The 20,006-nt window shown below is 39.7% G+C and overlaps 1 protein-coding gene across 1 annotated transcript in view; it reads right to left on the bottom strand.

Annotated features, from left to right (window-relative positions):
- The window catches only part of cntnap2a (contactin associated protein 2a), a 514,884-nt gene that overhangs the window by 324,166 nt on the left and 170,712 nt on the right, over window positions 1-20,006 (bottom strand). The window contains exon 2 of the mRNA XM_072688821.1: window positions 1,605-1,715. Within this exon, the coding sequence (XP_072544922.1) occupies window positions 1,605-1,715 (111 nt within the window). The remainder of the gene's footprint in view (window positions 1-1,604; window positions 1,716-20,006) is intronic.

Raw genomic sequence — 20,006 nt, forward strand, 5'->3', positions numbered from 1 at the left:
CTGTGTAGCTAATCTTCCTATAGGTCATGAGTGCAGCTAGGTGGAGAAAGGTGGCAGAAGTTAAATAGTCATTATTACATCAGAACAGTTCACAGTGGTGGTGAATGGAACAAGACGTCTAAAGAGTTTAATGCCTATAAAAGCTCTCTTACAGAAAGCCATTACATTAAATGATTATGAATACACAGCTTTTTTGAAGAAAATAATAAACAATAATTAACATTAATAAACAATAATTAACAATAATAAACAAATAATAAACAATAAACTTTTGTTGGGCCCTTGAGCAAGGCCCTTTACCCTCTCTGCTCCCCGGGCACTGGAGATGGCTGCCCACCGCTCTGGGTGTGTGTGTACTCACTGCCCCTAGTTCACTAGTGTGTGTGTGTTCACTACCACAGATGGGTTAAATGCAGAGGACACAGTGTACACTGTAAAGTGACAAAAACGTGCACCTTTACCTTTACCTTACCTTTAGAAGCACTTTTTAATAAGCATTGCATGCGATTCTGAAGAAGAGTTCTTTTTCCTTATACATATGATGCTAGTTAAAATATTGCAAAAAGATTCATGCCAAAAATCAGTTAGACAGCTGTTCCTAGGGCTGGCTAATTTATCAAAAATGTATTAAAACAGTCATTCAGAACTTCTAATCAACAAAATCTTTTACATTAAAAAAAATATATAAATATTGTTAATTATTTCCGTTAATACGTTCACCACTGCTCAACTGAGCAACTTGTTTGTTCCATAATTGTTCATTTTTCAGCCCTAACAAGGTTTACCACTGCTTGTACTATACGATCAATGTAATAACCCACTGATGTCATAGGAACAGTGATTTTATTGTGCTTCACATTGTGTATTACATAAATAAAGCATGTTAATAATTGAAAAATAAGTGAATCAATTAATAAGTGCTACATAAGGCCCTAAGCAACTATTTACACTATTTAGCCCTGTCGAAACTGTAAGCTGCATGAATCTGATGATTAAATCGTTCAATCCTCATAACCGAGGTAAAATGTCATGGCAACCTGATCACCAGGAACAGCGTGAGTCAATTAAGGTTGAAGTAATTAAGAATTATGGGGGGGGGGGAGCTGTGTGGTCAGTTACAAATGAATATGTATTTGAGGTGCTATCATGGCGATGCCTGGTTCCAATCACCATCACTGTAAAGAAATCTTTGATAGCAAGTTTCTTTTACACCATACCCACTCTACCCACTTGGGACAGTGGTGGCTCCAGGCTACTGATGACAGGGTTGTGGGTTTGATACCCAGGGTTTGGCAAGCTGCCACTGTTGGGCTTACCGGGTGCCGCAGCAATGGCTGCCCACTGCCGCAGGCACGTGTGCTCACAGTCACTGTGTGTGTTCACTGCACGTATGCACGTTCAACACTAAGGGTGAATATAGTTCTCTTGTCTTCTGAATGACTTTGTAGTAGTTCATATAACACTCCAGGTCTGGGTTTGCTTCTATCCAACTTTTATGAAAAAGGTGAAAAAGTGTGTGAGTAAGAGAGTGTGTGTGTGTGTGTGTGTGTGTGTGTGTGTGTGTGTGTGTGTGTGTGTGTGTGCGTGCATATAAAGCCTCTTACCTCCTCTCCTGTTAAGTTTGGCATATCCAGGTGCATAGCCACTGGTGAATACAGATGAGCTGGTAAATGCACTGTGGGGAAGAGACGTGGCCAGTGCTTCGTCACACTTTTCTGAAAAAAGAAACAGAAAGACACACAAATTACTACCTCAAAAAAAAAAAATCAAACCCAGAGAGCCATGGATATAAACAGTACGGAGGATTTACATTCTAAAACAGCAGCCTCATCTCAAGGCTGAAAGGTGGCTCTAGAACTCAATTCCTCTCTCAGGCTGAAGACCCAATCGATGCCACAGAGAATTTCCAACCAGTGCTAGAGGACTCCTTTAAAAATGAATGGTCCCAGTAGACATTTTACAACTCAGGCTGTACTCCTTCTGTAATATGCCAAGTCAATGTCTTTATCAAACTACCGGGTTAGGAAAGACGCTGTCTGTTGAATTCAATCGACAGGCCACCAGCCTGTTGAGGTGTTTTTGTACGTTTGGGCCTCTCTATTAGGAACAAAAACACCATAAATAACTCATGATGAACAGCATACTTTACTTCATGCTAGCAAAGTTGACATAGCCTCTGTGTTGTGAAATATCACTGGGAAAAGATTGCAACAAATGACGACAGACAGACATGGTGATATGTGCAAACACAGGTGATGGAAACCCAAGCACATAAAAAAGGCCAATCTAGCATCTGTCAAAAAAAAAATATTGCTTAACAGAGCAGAAGGATGTAACTAAGCATCTGTAAGAATAGCTTACACCCAGAGCTGTACAGCCTAACTCTAAAGATCTCTGTGAACATCTCCCACCCAGAACCACACAATCCAACTGCAAAGTTCTAGAAGGACAGCACATATAAAGCCCTGTAAACATCAACGATCTAGAGTTGCACAATCCAGCTCTAAAGATCTAGAAGAACATCATACACCTAGAGTTGCATGATCTACCTCTAAACATCTAGAAGAACAGCTCAAATCAAGAGCTTTACCATCTAACTCCACAGTTCTAACAAAACTGCTCAAATCTATCTATCTATCAAATCCATCTCTAAAGATCTAACGGAACCACTCAAAAATAGAGGTGCACAATCCAACTTTAAAGATTTAGAAGAACAGCTCACATCCAGAGCTGTACATTCTTCCTCTACATATCTGTAAAGAACAGCTCACATCCAGCTCACAACACTAAAGCTCTATATGAACAGTTCGCACCCAGAGCTTTACAGTCTTACTCTAACAATCTACATGAACCGTTTACATCCAGAGCTCTAGATCCACCTCTAAAGATCTAGAAGAACAGCTCAAATCAAGAGCTTCACCACCAAACTCCACAGTTCTAACAGAACAACTCAAAGCAAGAGTTGCACAATCCAGCTCTAAAGATTTGGAAGAAAAGTTCACATCCAGAGCTCTCTTAAGATCTATGTGAACAGTTCACATCCACAGCTCTACAATCTAGCTCTAAAGATCTATAGCAGCTTACATCAAGAGCTCAGAGCCACAGCGTAGTTTCTGGAAAAAAACTCCTTAGAAGTAATTGATAAAGCCTGTTTTGGTGTCTTCACCACAAAAGCACCTCTACAGCGCCTCTCATCTTCCACTACATTAACCAGCTGTAGATGTGCAGATGTAGTAGATTCAGTTTTTTCATCAGTAAGTGGGAGAGTGTGGAGAGACACGGGGTGGATATACACAGAGAGAGAAAAGCAGAAAAGAGAGTCCACCGAGACGATACGGAGAAAGGGCTGAATAGGCTGACGGGCCAGAGAAGCTCATGCCAGTCCTAATGAGTATCTGTCATGTTTCAGTATGATTGTATTTACTTTTCTTTTTTTTTCTTTTTTTTTAAATCACTCTCCCAGCCAGATGTATTGAGTAAAAATGAATCTCGCTTAAGAAGCTGGCACCAACCAAGAGTCTATGTCTTTTATTATTCTCATTCTAGTGCACAAACCCCATCACCCAAAGGACATCAGCACCCGGAGGACGTCTCAAAACGACTCACCGCCAGATAACACCACTCACAGAGCTTGCACATGCCAGCACTTTCTTATACTGCAAATTTAAAAACAGCCTTCGACAAAGTAAGCACTTCTTATTCTTGTACTGTTGAGTTTGAAGCCTAAGACAAGCAATCCATGTGGCATGAGGCATTTGCTAAAAAAATGTGCTTAAAGTTTCAAAATTTGCCCTGGTCAAGATATACTGATGCTGTCTGTGAAAACATGTCATGAGTGTTATTTACTTCAGCATGAAGGGGGCAGGGCAGGATTAGTAGAAGGAGACAGAGCGAGAGAAAGAGGGATGGAAAGAGATTGTGATAAGCAGAATCTAAGCATTTATACACCTGGGAGGGGTAATGATCCAATTATGATATTATATTCCAACAGTTCTATGAAGTCATACATCATTTTATAGTTAGTGTTATAACCTAAGCGGTCTATGAGTAAAAATATCAGAGAAGCTGGACATGGCATTAAAGCAAACCTAGCCTAGAGGTGCCTGGTGCCTAGTTTTGAGCTTGGTTCTCTGGAATCTGGTCGGTCCTGCCTCGCTCTACTTACTCCTCTCATTCTACATGCTTTTCAATTGTGGAAGCAGACAAAGCACTGTTCTATCCTCACTGCTCGCCCTCTCTCCTTCTCATGTGTGACATCTAGGCTTTGTGCTGGTTTCTGTTCCACATGGTGATCATGTCAGCCCAATGTATTGTGGCTGCATCACAAGCCAAATTTACCATACTAATCCGCAGGTCACTGTAGGACACCACCAGGTACTACTACTGTTAAGACTATGCTGTTTAGTAGGCTATCATGCATATTGAGACACAGCCTATGTGTAGGCACATGCATGGTAGTAAAGATGCTTGCATTGTAAACCTATATACTGTAACATATAATGTTCAATATATTGTACATAAAATATAATGTTCAATAAAATGTAAACATATACACTGATTGGATAGAACATTACCATCATTAACATCACCTCCTTGTTTCTACACTGTCCATATAGGAACACTCTGTAGTTCTGTAATTACAGACTGTAGTCTATTTCACCTATTTCTAGTCCTTTCACCCTGTTCTTCAAAAGGTCAGGACCCCACAAGACCACCTTAGAGCAGCTGTTATTTGGGTAGTGGGTCATTCTCAGCACTGCAGTGACACAGACATGGCAGTGGCATGTTGATGTGTGTTGCACTCCGACGCAGCAGTGCTGCTGGAGTTTTTACACACTGTGTCCACTCACTGTCCACTCTATTAGACACTCCTACCTAGCTAGTCCACCTTGTAGACATGAAGGCAGAGACAGAAGCTCATCTGTTGCTGCAGAGTTTGTGTTGGTCATCCTCTAGTCCTTCATCAGAGGTGACAGGACGCTGCCCACAGGACGCTGCCCACAGGATGCTCTTGGCTGGATATTTCTGGTTAGTGGACCACTGAGTCCAGCAGTGATGCTGAGGTGTTTAAAAACTCCAGCAGCACTGCTGTATCTGATCTACTCGTACAAGCACAACACACACTAACACATCACCCCCACATCAGTGTAAGTGGAGCTGATATAATGGCCAATGAGTGTAGAAACAAGAAGGTGGTGTTAATGTTATGTCTGAGTGAACTGTAAAGCACAACGAAACACACCACAAAAGAACTGTGGTCTGTGTACTGATATGATTAAGATGCATTGGGTGCTTGCTGAACACCCCACTCAACAACCCTGTCTCCTGGCCTGTCAGGTTTTGCCTGAAGGCTGAAATCTGGCAAACCTTACCAGACCAAAACATTATGATGAAGATGATATTTGCTTTTTTATTTCACAATCTAAATGAAATGTAATGTATGTACGGTAAATGAAATGTAGAATAAGGCCCTGTATATTTTTCATAAGGCCAGACTGTACTAAAGCATTGCATGCTCAGATACTCAGATAAATAACAGGGTGGTAGACAGTGGACATGGCCTGAGGGGCCAAAATATGAAAGAAATTAGTAGCGCTTTTTACTCTCTTAATGAGAGGGTAGCAAAGACCTTGGCCAGACAAATGTGTTGTTTTTAGCCAACATCAGGCTGTTGATTCAGCTTTGGAGGAGAAAAATTACTGCATGCATTGACATCTCATTAGCAATGGCTGGATTATCAGCAGAAGGATCAGGCTCCTAACAACTGAAGCAGGATACAGGCAAAGCTGTGCTGAAAGAGGTACTATAGATATAACAGGAATTATATAAGTTACTAAAGTCACATAACTCTTTCAGTTACAGTCCTATCTACAGCAGCATTCTAAAGTTTGGGAATTCCTCTTGGTTATTTCCTACGTAACATATTCTTATCGTTTTTTTAAATACATTCATTTAAGCAAATAAACAGTAATTGTGCATTGAAATGTGCACAATTCAATTTTTTCAAGTTATTGGTTTTGCACACATGCTAATGCTTTCTGCACCATGTTAAAGGTTTCACATGAGCTTTAACAGCCCACATCCCACACACTCTCAATGTGAATGTTACTGTCAACAGTTTGTGCAGTGATGCCTGTGCTCTGTCTGCCTGTGTCAATATGTGTACTGTGTGTAATTTGTGTATTTATTATGTTATTATGTTTCTGCTTCTGTTGAAGCCAAATTCTCTCTTGAGGATCAATTCAGCACATCTCTTTTTTATTTATTTGCACTGTCCCTTACACTGTATGTGCATTTAAAGCTCATATTAATGAGAACTGATTGGGGTTGAAGGCTCACATCCATTAACGCAAAAGGGGGACATACCACTAAATATTTTAAAGCCTAAAATGCAGGTAAAAATTTCAAACCTTCTTACCATATCATTCACCCTTCCATATCAGTGCATTTCTAGTTCATTTTTGATCTATGACGTTACCATTTCAGCGTTATGAAATCTTTCATATGGTATGGTTAAAAAGCATCAGATGAAACTAATAAAACATTTTTTAAACAATATTTTTAGGCATTTCTCAACAGATTGTGCCAGTATTTAAAACATCACACTATAGAAAGTGGTTAGCGCCGCATGTCACATGGTAAAAGTGAGAAAATTCTATGTAAAAGTTGCATGATCTGAACTGAAATCCAACTGAATATGGATTAAATGCAACTGAACTCTAAGCTTAATGTAAATGACTGTCTGTTGAATGTAACCCTGCACCTACCCATAACTGGTCTTACTCTTACCCTTGAATCAACTCTAATTCCCTAACCAAACCCAAACCTTAAATCTAACCGTAAACCTAACCCTAAATGTTCCCAGAGTAAGGGAAGTATTAGGGTTAAGTGTAGGGGTAAATTCAATAGACAATCAGTTCAGTTGCATGTAAGAGATATTCAGCTGAATATTAGTTGAATGTCAGGTAAGCATCTACAAAGCATCCAAGTAAAGTGTTACCAATAGTTTGTAACAAGAGTATATACTGACATGGCTGTGCAACTGTCATTAAAAGACATAATAGTCTGTACATAACATGGGCTTGTGTGCAGCCGGACCCATATATTTTTTATTTACTTCATAAAAGGTTCTGCAAATGATGGCATAAGCAGTTTATAACATGTTTTAAAGTGTATTAGTTTTTGCTTATATGTTACAAATGTGTTATAAAGTCCATGTATGTATACTAGCCTTAAAATAAAGCATGAAAGTCTTGAAGAGACTGGCAATTTGTTCATTTATAACATTCTGCACTTACAATCATGAAATGTGTTAAAGTGCGACACGAAGTGAGCAATGCTTTCATTACAAAAACTCATCGAGGAGTAGAATATTGTTTATCTGTAACATATACAATTCTATATTTTATTCACATGGAAGTGGCGCATGCATTTAAATTCAATGAATCACTTGTTTCAGTGCAGTATTGTGGGGGGCTTACATCACTGGGCCACCGGCAAATTGCCGTTCAATCCAAAAACAAATTCTCCCCTTATTCCTGCGAGGGCAGGAAACGAGCTGTGTTTCACCGAAATAGATTTACTCGTCCGTGTGGCATTTTCCTCTACACAAATACTTCTGCCCAGAGCAAAGAGCAAGCTGTCTTTCTGCCACTCACTGTGGAGCGACCTAAATGGTGTTGTCGTTTTTACCCAGCTATCCATCTGTGCCACGCACTCCAGTTGCAACGACCAGGAAGGAAATAAAACAACGGGGAAATTGTGCTTGAAAGCTCGGAGTAAAAATACTGAACTCTGCCTAGTTCTCCAGTCCCGCGCTTGATTTGACTCTTAAAACACCCCCTGATTGCCAAACCTATTTATTTAATGCATGTTTGATTAATAGGTACAGATATACACACATATAAAAATATAAGTCAACGTCATTAATCGTAGCATTTTTACTTATATGATTTGCCAATATTGATCCCACATAGTTTAAGGTCTTTAAATAAACCTAGAAATAACTTCAGTTCAGGTCAGGTTCTTTTGTTTAAAAGGTTCTTCAGATTCTGAAGATATAAACATATAAAAATAAACACAGGGATAACAAATCTACACATAGGAAAATCTATAAAATGAGATTTAAGCAGGAGAGCAAGCATAGGCAAGTCAGTCTTATTAGACTCTATCTTAAAAACAGGTGAAATACTGAAGGTAAAGAAATGGGAGAAATTAACATGGCTAACAAACACTAAGAAAATGATGAGAAACTGGGCCTAATGAGCCGACAGACCAAACGATGTCCAGCCAACGACTAAGGGGTTGTATACACTTCTTAATTAGCTGACTAACAGATCCACTAGTAGGCACTGTGGACTGCAGTGGGAGGAAAAAACAGCAGTGATGTGGCTAAAGGAGAGAACGGAATGATGTTCTAAAGAGGAGAACAGAGAAGTATTGTACAGTTTGGAAATACACTGAACAACACAATGAAACCAATTCCACTGCAAGCTGTGAAAGGCCACACTGAAGCACAGCCTCCCAAGGCAGACTGGGTATATTTTGAGAATCACTGAGTCTAGGAGCAAAGGCACATTTTAGTCCGATCACAGCCCGAAAAAATGAGTGCAACACAACTTCATTTTAGACAGTTAAACAATACTGAGGCTACAGTTTACTTGCTAGCATTTCAAGGTTTGCAAGTATACCTTACTCTGAAACTTTTAGCCTGATTGACACACAGTCGTTCGTTTCCCATCAGACTGACAGAAGCGGGGTGTGATGGAAGATTCTGAGAGCTGTGCTGATTTGTGGTGCCCACTTCTTGAAGCACCTCGGAAATACTTGGCATGTACCGACTGGCAAATCTATAAAGATGTACTACTACTGGTAAAAAGGAATAGTTGTACAAACAACAAGACAGATGGCCTGTCCCTATAGCCCACACCTGTGGATGTATTATTATTTAGTATTGATGTGTGCATGTGTGCATTCACATGCTTTTTGGTAAGTGTTCAAGTACGTCCCATTTTTCAAACATGCGAAATTAACACACATCACCCTCTTACACCAAGTGCACTTCATTAGAATGGGATAGGGCTAAGTATATATTCCACAGTTTAAAGTATAGTTGACGCTCTAGCACATAGTTTGACCATCCGTCTCACCCATTGACAACGTCGGCAACTGCCTGTCCCACAAAAATTCGATACACATCCACACACTCTGGGTCTTAACAAGCACTTTGATCGATTTGGAAATTCGACCTGTTAGCGTAAACCAACAAGTCTGCAAGTCTGGACAGGTTTGAAGACAAAGAGTATATCTACTAGGAAACACCAAAAAAACACCTGGGAGCAATTACAGGGGCACAGGTGAACAGGAGGCGGAGCTAAGGGGGCAAGAGCCAAGACTGCAGAGGACACTGGAGAGGGCAAAGCCTAAGACTGTAATGATCTATAAACAAGGACTGACATAGATATAGAGAAAGTATCCAAATGTATATGTAAATACAGTTAGAGATAACACTTTTTTAAAGTTTAGCAAATCTCTAAATAGCAGCTACATTTCTAATTTACATTTACAGCATTTAGCAGACGCTCTTATCCAGAGCGACTTACAAGGTTACTCGTATTTCAGAGGTGGGCCAATGTAGTGTTAGGAGTCTTGCCCAGGGACTCTTATTGGTGTAGCGCAGCATAGTCACCCAGACCGGGAATCGAACCCTGGTCTCCCACATGGTGTTGTTGTAACGCAATGGTAGGTGGTGGTGTTATCTGTTGTGCCACACCAACCACTAATTGGTGTGGAATCTCTACATCTATAAACTATAAACTACCTTAAGACAGAAGGACTAGCTTCAATTAGTGGTATTGTTAAATGGCCCAGACAGTGTTGCAGTCATTACTCTGTAACTGAACAGGAGGAGCATTATCAGATCTTTAGAAACATCCATCAAGACAAAAAGACGTATATAATGTTTATGACAGAGCATCTCTCTCTGCCTCTCTCATTCTCTCTCTCTTTCTGTATTTGTATATACAGTACATGGCTTTTAGAGTATGTATTGGAAATGCTGTCTGATTCACCTTGCCTGAGGAAGTCTCAGTGCGCTGATAGCCAGCACGATCATTATCTCCTCTCAGATTCACTGCCATTCTGTATTCTGCCAACACTGCCTTTTTCAAAAACCCACTTAAGCCAATTTTACGCAGAAAATTAATTTCCGTACACATTCAATGATAATTATGTATGCCATTGTGATTAGACAGACCAAAGCATTCAATGAAAAAGGAGAAAATAATAGGAGATCCATCCCTCGCTGTTATATTTGAATTTGAATGACTATGGGCCACAGTTATAGAACTTACTGTAGTTCAAGAACAAGTCAGTTCTGCTGGACTGATTTGACTGGAAACACAGTCTGCATAGCCACACTTTTATTCCAAGTAACATACACAGCTGTAGTGATCTGACCTGCAACACTTCCAGTCTGGTTTCTATTCAGGTAACTAGCCCTTGCAGCAAATGTCATGCCAGCCCAATGAATGGCTGTGTTTTTACAACGACAATGGACAATGACCTTCTTAACTTATCAGCCTTACGCTAGCAAGCTGAATCTCAGTGTTTACAATTCTGTATGTCCCGATTCCATGCATTGCAAAATGTAGTACCAGTGTTACAGTGTCACCCACCACCACCCATACCAGACCAGCACCACACCCTCCTACCACTGCTACCTGTTTAATGACCATGTTAAAACCTAAATGGACTCTTAACTATCTGCCACTATTAATATCACCACTATTAACTATCTACACCATGATTATGATCAGAGCAGTTCAATAGTATAGATGGTTTGGTCATTTTTATCAATAATTTATAAATAGTTCTGATCAGAGGAGGATAGATGGGTTCCCCTTGTGAGTCTTGGTTCCTCCCAAGGTTTCTTCCTTCAGCTCTAAGGGAGTTTTTCCTTGCCACTGTTGCTGTTGGCTTGCTCACTGGTGGTCTTTGATCCTTCATGTCTTACATTATTTCTTTTTTGTCTCTGTCTTTTACTTATTACTAATTATGTAAAGCTGCTTTGTGATGACAACAGTTGTAAAAAGCACTATCCAAATAAATTTGACTTGGCTTGACTTGACATGTTACCAGTCAAGCTAGCATTGCCTATTAGAATGTGGTTACTATTGGGTTATGGTGCATTTTGTTTTGTTGCGGGAGAAAGTTCAAATGAATTCTATTCTTGGTGTAAAAAGCAATTTAGCTGAAAGTTTAGCTTAAAGTTGTATCTCCTCTGTTGGCCTAAACTTGTAATCTTGCGTCATTTTCTGATTACAGCTATTTCACCATTTAGTGTCCACACCAAAATGTTTTTCTTCAAAACATTGACAAAGAGCTCAAGAAAGGCCATCTGGAAGGCATATTCCCTGTGTCATCACATACTGGGCTCGGTTCAGGGTGGATACTAAAGTCCGAGTTACAGTCTCTGCTACTTCTGTCTCTGCTGATTCTGTCTAAATCTTGTTGGCTGTTTAAGAAAAAAATAATTATCTAATTCAGAGTTTTTGCAATAAATTAGAAGTTTAATTTCATGCACAACCTACTATCCTAACTATCTATGACTAGTTACAATATCTATCTACCAAAATATGCATCTATATTAATTTGCATGCCAATTAAATGCCAACCAGCTTTGAGGCTAGTATCGCCACTGACTGGGTCGGCACGGACTCCACAATGACCAGTCTAGGCTCCAAGAAGCCCAATATTCTCCCAAATTTAGTTGTGTGCTTTTCCACGCTCTAGCCAGATCATTCCCATCACACAATACTAACAAGCTGGACAGGTGAGGGCTTGCAGGTGCTTGACTTAAATCATGTAAAGAGATACTGAATCTTTCAAACCTGCTGCTACCACAGCTCAACATGCTCAGATAAGAAGAACACCACAAGTAATCCTTTAAATTACATGGACAGTTTACATTGTGTGTAGGTTCCAATGAAAGGTTATTTAGGGAATCAACAGTGGTTCATCTACAGCACTGCTCTAAAGAAAACCTTTCTGGTGCCTTTATTCTTAAAGGAATGTAGCTTGAGGACTTGTCCTATAAAACAGTATTGAAATATTATTCATGGCAGATGGACATGCAGGGTGGTCTCAGTGAGCATTGCCCTTCTTCCTACCCATCCTTTTCCCCACCTATGGGTAATGACCTCCTTTCTTCTGCTACTTTGCTGTCAACTGAACATGCTGGAAGTGCAATTTTAATCCACATCAGTATTCTACTGGCTGGGCTGTCCGCTGTGTGATCAGCCACTATTCAAGATCAAATCTTGTTTTCGTCTGTCTAACTCACTGATCGTCTAACAAAAAAGTCTGGCTGCAGCAGTTCACAGGCATATCCATGTGTGTGCGTGTGTGTGATTCACGGGTATCACAGGTGAAGATGACGGATATACCGTTCGAGGACTAAAAGCATTTGAAATAATGCTGCTGTCAGGGTAATTCACACAGTGTGAAGAAGCACTATGAGAATAATTACAATCATTTCAAGCTCAAAGAAATGGCCCCCTTTTTGTACTCTATGACAATTCAACAATAGATTATTATCAAATAATTTCATCATTTATCTCCGCACTGTTATAAATTTCATTTTACACTGCTGTGTCTATTTTAGGACAATAATTACTGAGAATGATTAAACCTAAAAAGAAAAAAATAAATGAGCCATGAGTGAATAAGTACTTGACGTGGAGGACATGAAGCATGGTTTTCATTTTTTTAAATTCTAACACACCTCGCCATTGATTTCAACGACGGCAATGTCCTGACGAATAGCAGATGCCGTTGCAAAGCACTGCGCACTGTCTGTTGAAGTTCACCAGAGATGACATTTTCACAGAACGTATTTTGACATAAATATGTCCCTGCCAGTATGTGATATAGTTCAGTCAGTCATGTTGATGAAATTGCTCACATTAGCAGGGGTACAGTACTCAATATAAGGCTATTACTCAGCAATCCTGATGCAAATGGACGACAAGAAAGTGCTGAATATTCAGAAGGGTTTATTTTTGTTCACATAAAAACTATAAACTCAGATATGATTTCTCATTTATCCATTTTTTTTCACTTATTTTCCATACGTTAAATGTTCTAGTTGTTGTGATACAGCAAATCCATCATCTTGGCTGTTGTCATTCCAACAGCAAATACAACAATGATTGAGTAAGAGAGCTGGTGTAGAGTTTGTGTACTGTAAACAAAAACAAAAAATTGACATAAATCTGACATGATCTGGTTATTTATTGGTCTATGTAAATTTGGTGTAATGTACTGACATCTGAATAAACTGCACAAGTAATTACTTTCAGTGTGTGAGGATCTTGCAGAAGTCTTACAAGACCCATTCATATTTTGTTTGGATCATTTTTCTTGAAAGGGAACAGCGAAATATCTCAAATTCTTTTGGGTGACCTGGAAAAAACTCTGCTCACAAACACTTCTTTCACAAACCATACTTTTATATTTATATTTTAACAAAATCTTAAAATATCTTGCGAACACAGTTCTGTTGTATAGATAAACAATATAAAAACATGCTTTATGTCACTTTGCATGTTTGGTATGTAATGCAAAAATACAAGCTGGAAATAAAAAATAACTGTTGGACAAGTAAGTTTCTAGCAGGTTGTATTTTCTATGAACCCAGATACTTAATATCAACAGTATTATCCTGTTATTCTTATAAAACAGCTCTACTGTAAAAGTCATTTTGGCTGTAAATTACCAGCCATTTTCAGCAGTGTTGTCCAGTTATTATAAAGAACAGTTATTTATTATGAATTGAATGCATGGTGACACAGGAGCGATGTGGTATGGAGCTGGTCTGGCAGTAGCTGGTGTCAATTCTTTATGTTGAAGTTCTTGATTTTTATCCATCCTCATAATGAATTATAATTATCATAAAGAAATTGGTTTCCTCACAGCCAGCAAAGTGTAAAAACACAGGTTAAAATTAACTCCTGATTAACTCCCAGAGTGTTAAGCGACTGTGGCCGTGGAGGAGCGTGTTTACGAGGTCTGTGTCAATTACCTTCTGTAAATCCTGTGCTGTGCTAGTTATTGTAAGTTGTTGCAATATGTGCTGCATGTTTTAATATATGTAGGTGCTGCCAGGCACAAAATGTACACACAATCACCATTTAGAAGACATGTGGAGTGAGTAATGACCTCCGGCTACACGGAGGGTGGGCTTAACTTAAGGGTGTTAGGTTGTTGTAGGAGATACTGACTCCATTAGTTCTTTACTTGATTTAAAGAGCTCCTGTTTCCAATGCGTTCTTCATTTGTGAATGAAGAAATACTAGAGTAAGTGTGCTACATTATAAAGAGTAAATGTGGAGATATTTCCTGCAGAGTTTAAAATGGCCATTTCTATCACTGAACACCAGTGGTGAAATGTAATTTAACAGCATAATACTATAAAAGTACTAAATTACAGTTAGAGCCTGTATTAATTAACGCCAATTTTCAACCATATATTTTTACAACAGTAGGATCCCGTTAATTTAATAGTTCGTTTCTGGCAACCCCACTTTTACAGTGACATTTTTTTTTACAGTGTAGGGAAATGATTTATACTTGTAGCTGCCATTATATTCTTTACTTTTGTCAGACAGTGGGATGAGTTTTCTGACTGACTTTTTTTCCCCATGCTGATTCTTCACATGGAATGAAGGACACAGACAAAGTCCAAGAAAATAGCTGATAGTCTTCCAAAGAATCCATCATTGTGTGCTTCAGGAAGTGTGTGTGTATGTATGACAATATGCAAAGCTTTAATTACAGCAATGCTAATGTATGACAAGAGGGCTAACTGAGTTCATTCATAATTCACACAGCAACAGTCACAGCTGCACCTGTATGAGCCAATGCACAAGCTTAATGGATAGACAGCATCAAGGTCAAGAAGAATTGCAGATTTTTAGAGACTTGGAAAAAGGAGCTACCGTGTTCCCAAAACTGTATTAAAAACAAAAGCTTGATTTTAACCATGCCCTTAACCATCCTTTAAACCATGCCCTGTGATGGTTTCTGACAATTCACATCATTGTGGAAATGATTACTTAGCACTAATTTGTTTGATTAAAACAACAATAAAAGGCGATCGACGTGAGAAGTTTATCAATATCCATGTGCTTGGTATAATAAAATGTAGCGTATGACATGAGAAATCTGTAATTCTGAAATGGACGTGTTTCAGAATTACAGGATTAACCTTATAGGACCAGGCAAGGTGAAGAACACATACCCCGCAGCAACACACAGTAATCACAGCCCAGGATATGGTAGGTCCAGTCTTTATGGTTAAATCATGCAACCATTTGCTCTTGTAAGGGTTTAATCGTCAGTCTGATGTAGAACCTCAGGCCGCCGACCACCGCGGCAGAGTGAGACTTTGATCAGACTTGGAAAAGGCGGCAAGCGCAGCAGGGGAGATAACAAACAGCAGGGTCACTACCCTGGGTGTGAAGGCTGGGTTACATCACACCAGGAGTGTGTCCAAAATAGATCACTATCTATCTGCGTTTTAAGGTAGTACTACACCAAGTCGGCCAGCGTCCAAATTGTAAAATGGAATCAATGCATGTATTTCCTAGAAAGTTAATTAAAACGTAATTAATAACATTTCCTTTCATTACTGTTAGGTGTATTCAGGTATTTGCACACAACAATGGGCCAAATTCATAATGAAACATGAAGCATTAGCTGCAACAGACAGCGCAAAGTGTGTGGCACAGTAATAAGGTCCTGATCAAAAGTCTTGGTGCTAGTCAGCAGTAGTATGGGAATAATGCCAACTACAGAATGATGACATGACTGAAGTGGTCAGTTTGCCAGCGTGAATCTAGGCCATTATCGTTTCATCAAATTCAAAAGCCTGGGGCTCACGAGTTCAAATCCCAAGCTATGCCGCTTTGCAATCAGTGGCCACAGTCAGAGAGAGCACAACTGGCTGTGCTCTCTGTCTGGGTAGGTAGAAAATGGTCACTTCCCTCATGACTCTTGTGCCATGTGGACCGGCACAGACATCTCTTTGCTGGTGTGGTGGCACTGTGGACCCGGCCCTTTTTTCTAACAGCAGTTCAAAAAGAGGTGGTGGCTGGCTTTGCATGTATCGTAAGAGACACCTGTTAAGTCCTTACCTGCCTAGTGTTGGGAGCATTGCTAGTGCTAGGGGGAGTTATGGGTGAATGGGTGGGTTAATTGGCAGCACCAAATTGGGCAAGAAAGGGCAAAATTCGACAAATGAATATACTGAAGTACCTAGGGATACGACTGAAAGTTTAGACATTGCACTTTCCACTTTTTTCCATTGCACTTGTTTTGCTGAACTACTGTCTTTAAAAATTGCACCATATTTTTGTTATGGCCAGTGATAACCATACCTTCTATGGTTAGTTTCTTGGGAACAACACAGATCACTACATTCACTCAACTGCACTGTAAGACTTGTTACTAAGCAACAGACAGCTTCTTCATACCACTCGTCAAACAATACTGTGAGATCGGTGGGCAAAAAGAGCCTGATGAAGCTTTTTCTCAAATGAGCATGTCGACATTATGGACTGCAGCACTTTTCAATGGGATCGTCTCGGTTGAAAGCTTTGCTGGAACAAGCAACTGATGACGGTTTATGCAACTGGCAACTGCTGACACAGGTTGATGATAAAGTGTAAGTTCACTTAATCATTCATTAATCCTTGTGTTTTCACCTCTAATTAATGAGCTAAAGCTCGGGGGCGGACGCAGACACCATCATATAAAATGAGAAACTCATCATCAGGCTTTTCGCATATAGTACAGAGGACTTGTTCATGGTCAGCAGCCAATATACCAACCGCCTCTCCTTATATTTAGTTTAATTATTCGAGACTCATAGCTCATTAAAGCAGGCAAAGATTGCTTGGAAAGTGCAGACTCGAAACTTTTAATCTCTTCCACATTTGAGTTTGTTAGTAGAAGAGCAGACCTTCTGGTTTTGAAGAAAAACAAACTATCATATACATTTTATATGATATCTTTTTACATGCATACCAATACAGAAAGCATGTCAATATATAGACGTAATTAATTATACACATTTTATAGCCATATATATATGTGATTATGTCATTTATAGAACAGTGATAACAGAACCTTAACAAGATATTAAATATGGATGATGAATGGACCCGGAATGTGTAAGATGTTGGAAAATTTCATGGGCTGTACCGGGGACTAAAAGCATAGGCAATGCAGTGAGGGTAACACAGGCAATGCAGTGAGGGTAACACAAAGAAGCTCTGCTCCTCTACTAACAAAGCAGATAAAAGCATTGCTTTAACTTAATTTCTTCAATACTTGAGACAAATCTGAGCATTTTTCCTCAACAAAGAATAAACAAGAATCGATGCTTTTGTTAGCCTCGCTATGACAAAGTGACCTGACCTGGAAAGCCTTCTTATGAATGGCCCTCTTGTAAAATTCAACGCTGGCCTTTCACACTGTGCAAAGGAACCAATTCCCCTTATGTACTGGCCTGTCAGGAATAACAAAGCACATTTTGTTACACTCACTGGCCACTTTATTAGGAACTCCCACATTATGCTTCCACTCCTGGCCACTGCATTGAAAACACCTACCTTATACTTCCACTTACAAGCCAACTACAACGGAACGCCTACCTGCTTATGCTTTCACTCACTGGCCACTTAAAATGTAAACATATAGCTTGTGCTTTCCCTTACTAGGCACTTGATTAGAGGCCCCTGCTTTGTACTTCTAGTCAATGGCCACTTTATTGGAAACCTCTACCTCATACGCCTGCTCACTGGTGACTGGCTGATGAGACTTCTGGCGAGGCTGGTGCGAAAGCTAGTCCAATTCTTCCAATCGCTGGCCACTTAATTGGAAACCAGTGTCATTAGCTTCCACTCACTGATCATTTCTTTTGAAAAGAATAGAAAACGTAATTGTTCATTTCTGGAAATTTGTTGTTGGGTTCACTGGTTTGCACTTTCTAAAATAAATAGTAGAATAAGTGTACATACAAAAGCAAATGCAATACATGAACACACACACATAAGAGCATACACCAGCTTTAATTCCACCAGGTATCAGAGTAATGACAGTACAAGTACAGTCAGCTATATTTTCATCCAATAACTTTTCATCAATAAATAACTTTCCATATTGAAAAATTCTATATGGAATAAACTAATTTTTAATTCAAATATTTATTGTGGCCCAAGTTACCCTAAAACGCAGATCAAATTCAACAAACAGAGGATGGGTATGATCCCCCATAATTTATCTTGGGGGTCTTAAACTTAGCCCCAAAGATACCATACCCACTTTATTACCACTGTTGTACGCTTCCACTCACTGGTCACTTTATTGGAAACATCTACCTCGTACATCCACTCACTGGTGCCTATGTGACTGGCTGATGAGACTTCTGGCGAGGCTGGTGAGGAAGCTAATCCAATTCTACATGAATGTGATTTGCAAAATCAATACAAATGATGTTTAAATATGCATGATTTATGTTCTGCCCATCTGAATTCCCGCAATGAGCCGCCTGCATTCGGCGCGAGTGCTTGAAACGCTACAGTCTACAGTTTGTTTTCTGCCTCGGTCTGAACATATTGATGAAATGATCCTGTTGCGTTTACATTCACAGTGTTTTCTTTCCAAAGCATATGAGAGTAGACACATTGGGTAACAAATGAACGCATTGCTATCAGAGGTGTAAATAAATGAATTTTGGCCTCTGCTTGCGTGTATCACTCTCCAAAGCATCTGATATTCCTGATATCACTGTGGCCCAGACCCTAAGCTTCCAATGAATATTAAATTGTGTCCCATTTTGTCCCTCCTAAATTCTGCTCTTCCATCTTCCAGTGATAGCAGGATGACACATTGTTTGGCATGAGAACCCATGTGTGAAATTGTTCCTTGGTCACTGCGAATAAATAAGATTTGCAAAGATGGAATTAAAAATCACTGGAGGAGCTCCCCGAGAGGGGAACGAGGAGGTTACACAAACATGGCGGCATCTCTCACTCTCAGCCTGCTTCGTCTGGGGCATTCATGCCATCCATAATTACAACAGCCAAGCGACCAGGAGCACGTCTTCCAGACACTGTTGTTGAACCAACACAATCATAACAGGCTGGCAGAAGAAGAGATTCATTAGGATAACACTCATATGCCAGACGTCAATTCATTAAATTCAGCTCCAGCCGTAAACACTGAAAAAAATGTGTAAAAACCTCAAGAGTTATAAAAGTCATTTTGCTATACTACTCAATAAAGGGGGTGCAGTGGTGGCTCTGTAGTCAGAGCTCTGGATTATTAATGGCAGGGTTGTGGGTTCAATACCCAGATCTGCTAAGCTGCCACTTTTGGGCCCTTGAGCAAGGTACTTAACCCACTCAGCTACAGGTGTGATGTAGTGTGGCTGACCCTGTGCTCTGACCATGGCTTTCTAAGCTGAGATATGCGAAGAGAAGTATCTCGCTGTACTGTACAAGTATAATGACAATAAAGGTACTTAACAATCGGTCTCCTGAGGTTACACTGATTTTCAAGTGACTTACTGCTTTGATAAAGTGGCAATTAGGTTTTTTAACAGTATGTTATCTGGGTAGTAGATCATTCTCAACACAGCAGTGGCACTGACGTGTTATAATGTCATACTGTATACATTGATGTCACTGCTAAATTGAGAGGTTTACATTCGTTCGCCGTTTTTTTCTGATTTAAAAAAAGTTTTGGTTCTTTTCTTTAACAAAATAAGTGACAAAAGCTGCTGCACACAAGCAATTGTACCGGATGCATTCATTGCATGCCGCATCTCCCTCCCTTGCATGCCCACATCAAGGTGCTCCAATAATTTAGGGGCTGGTCAGGGACAAAAAATGAAGAACTTCCAATCTGTCATATGGTTGATCAGGAGGATCTCTTTGTTA

Source organism: Salminus brasiliensis, chromosome 1 (assembly GCF_030463535.1).
Source record: "Salminus brasiliensis chromosome 1, fSalBra1.hap2, whole genome shotgun sequence".
NCBI lineage: Eukaryota > Metazoa > Chordata > Actinopteri > Characiformes > Bryconidae > Salminus > Salminus brasiliensis.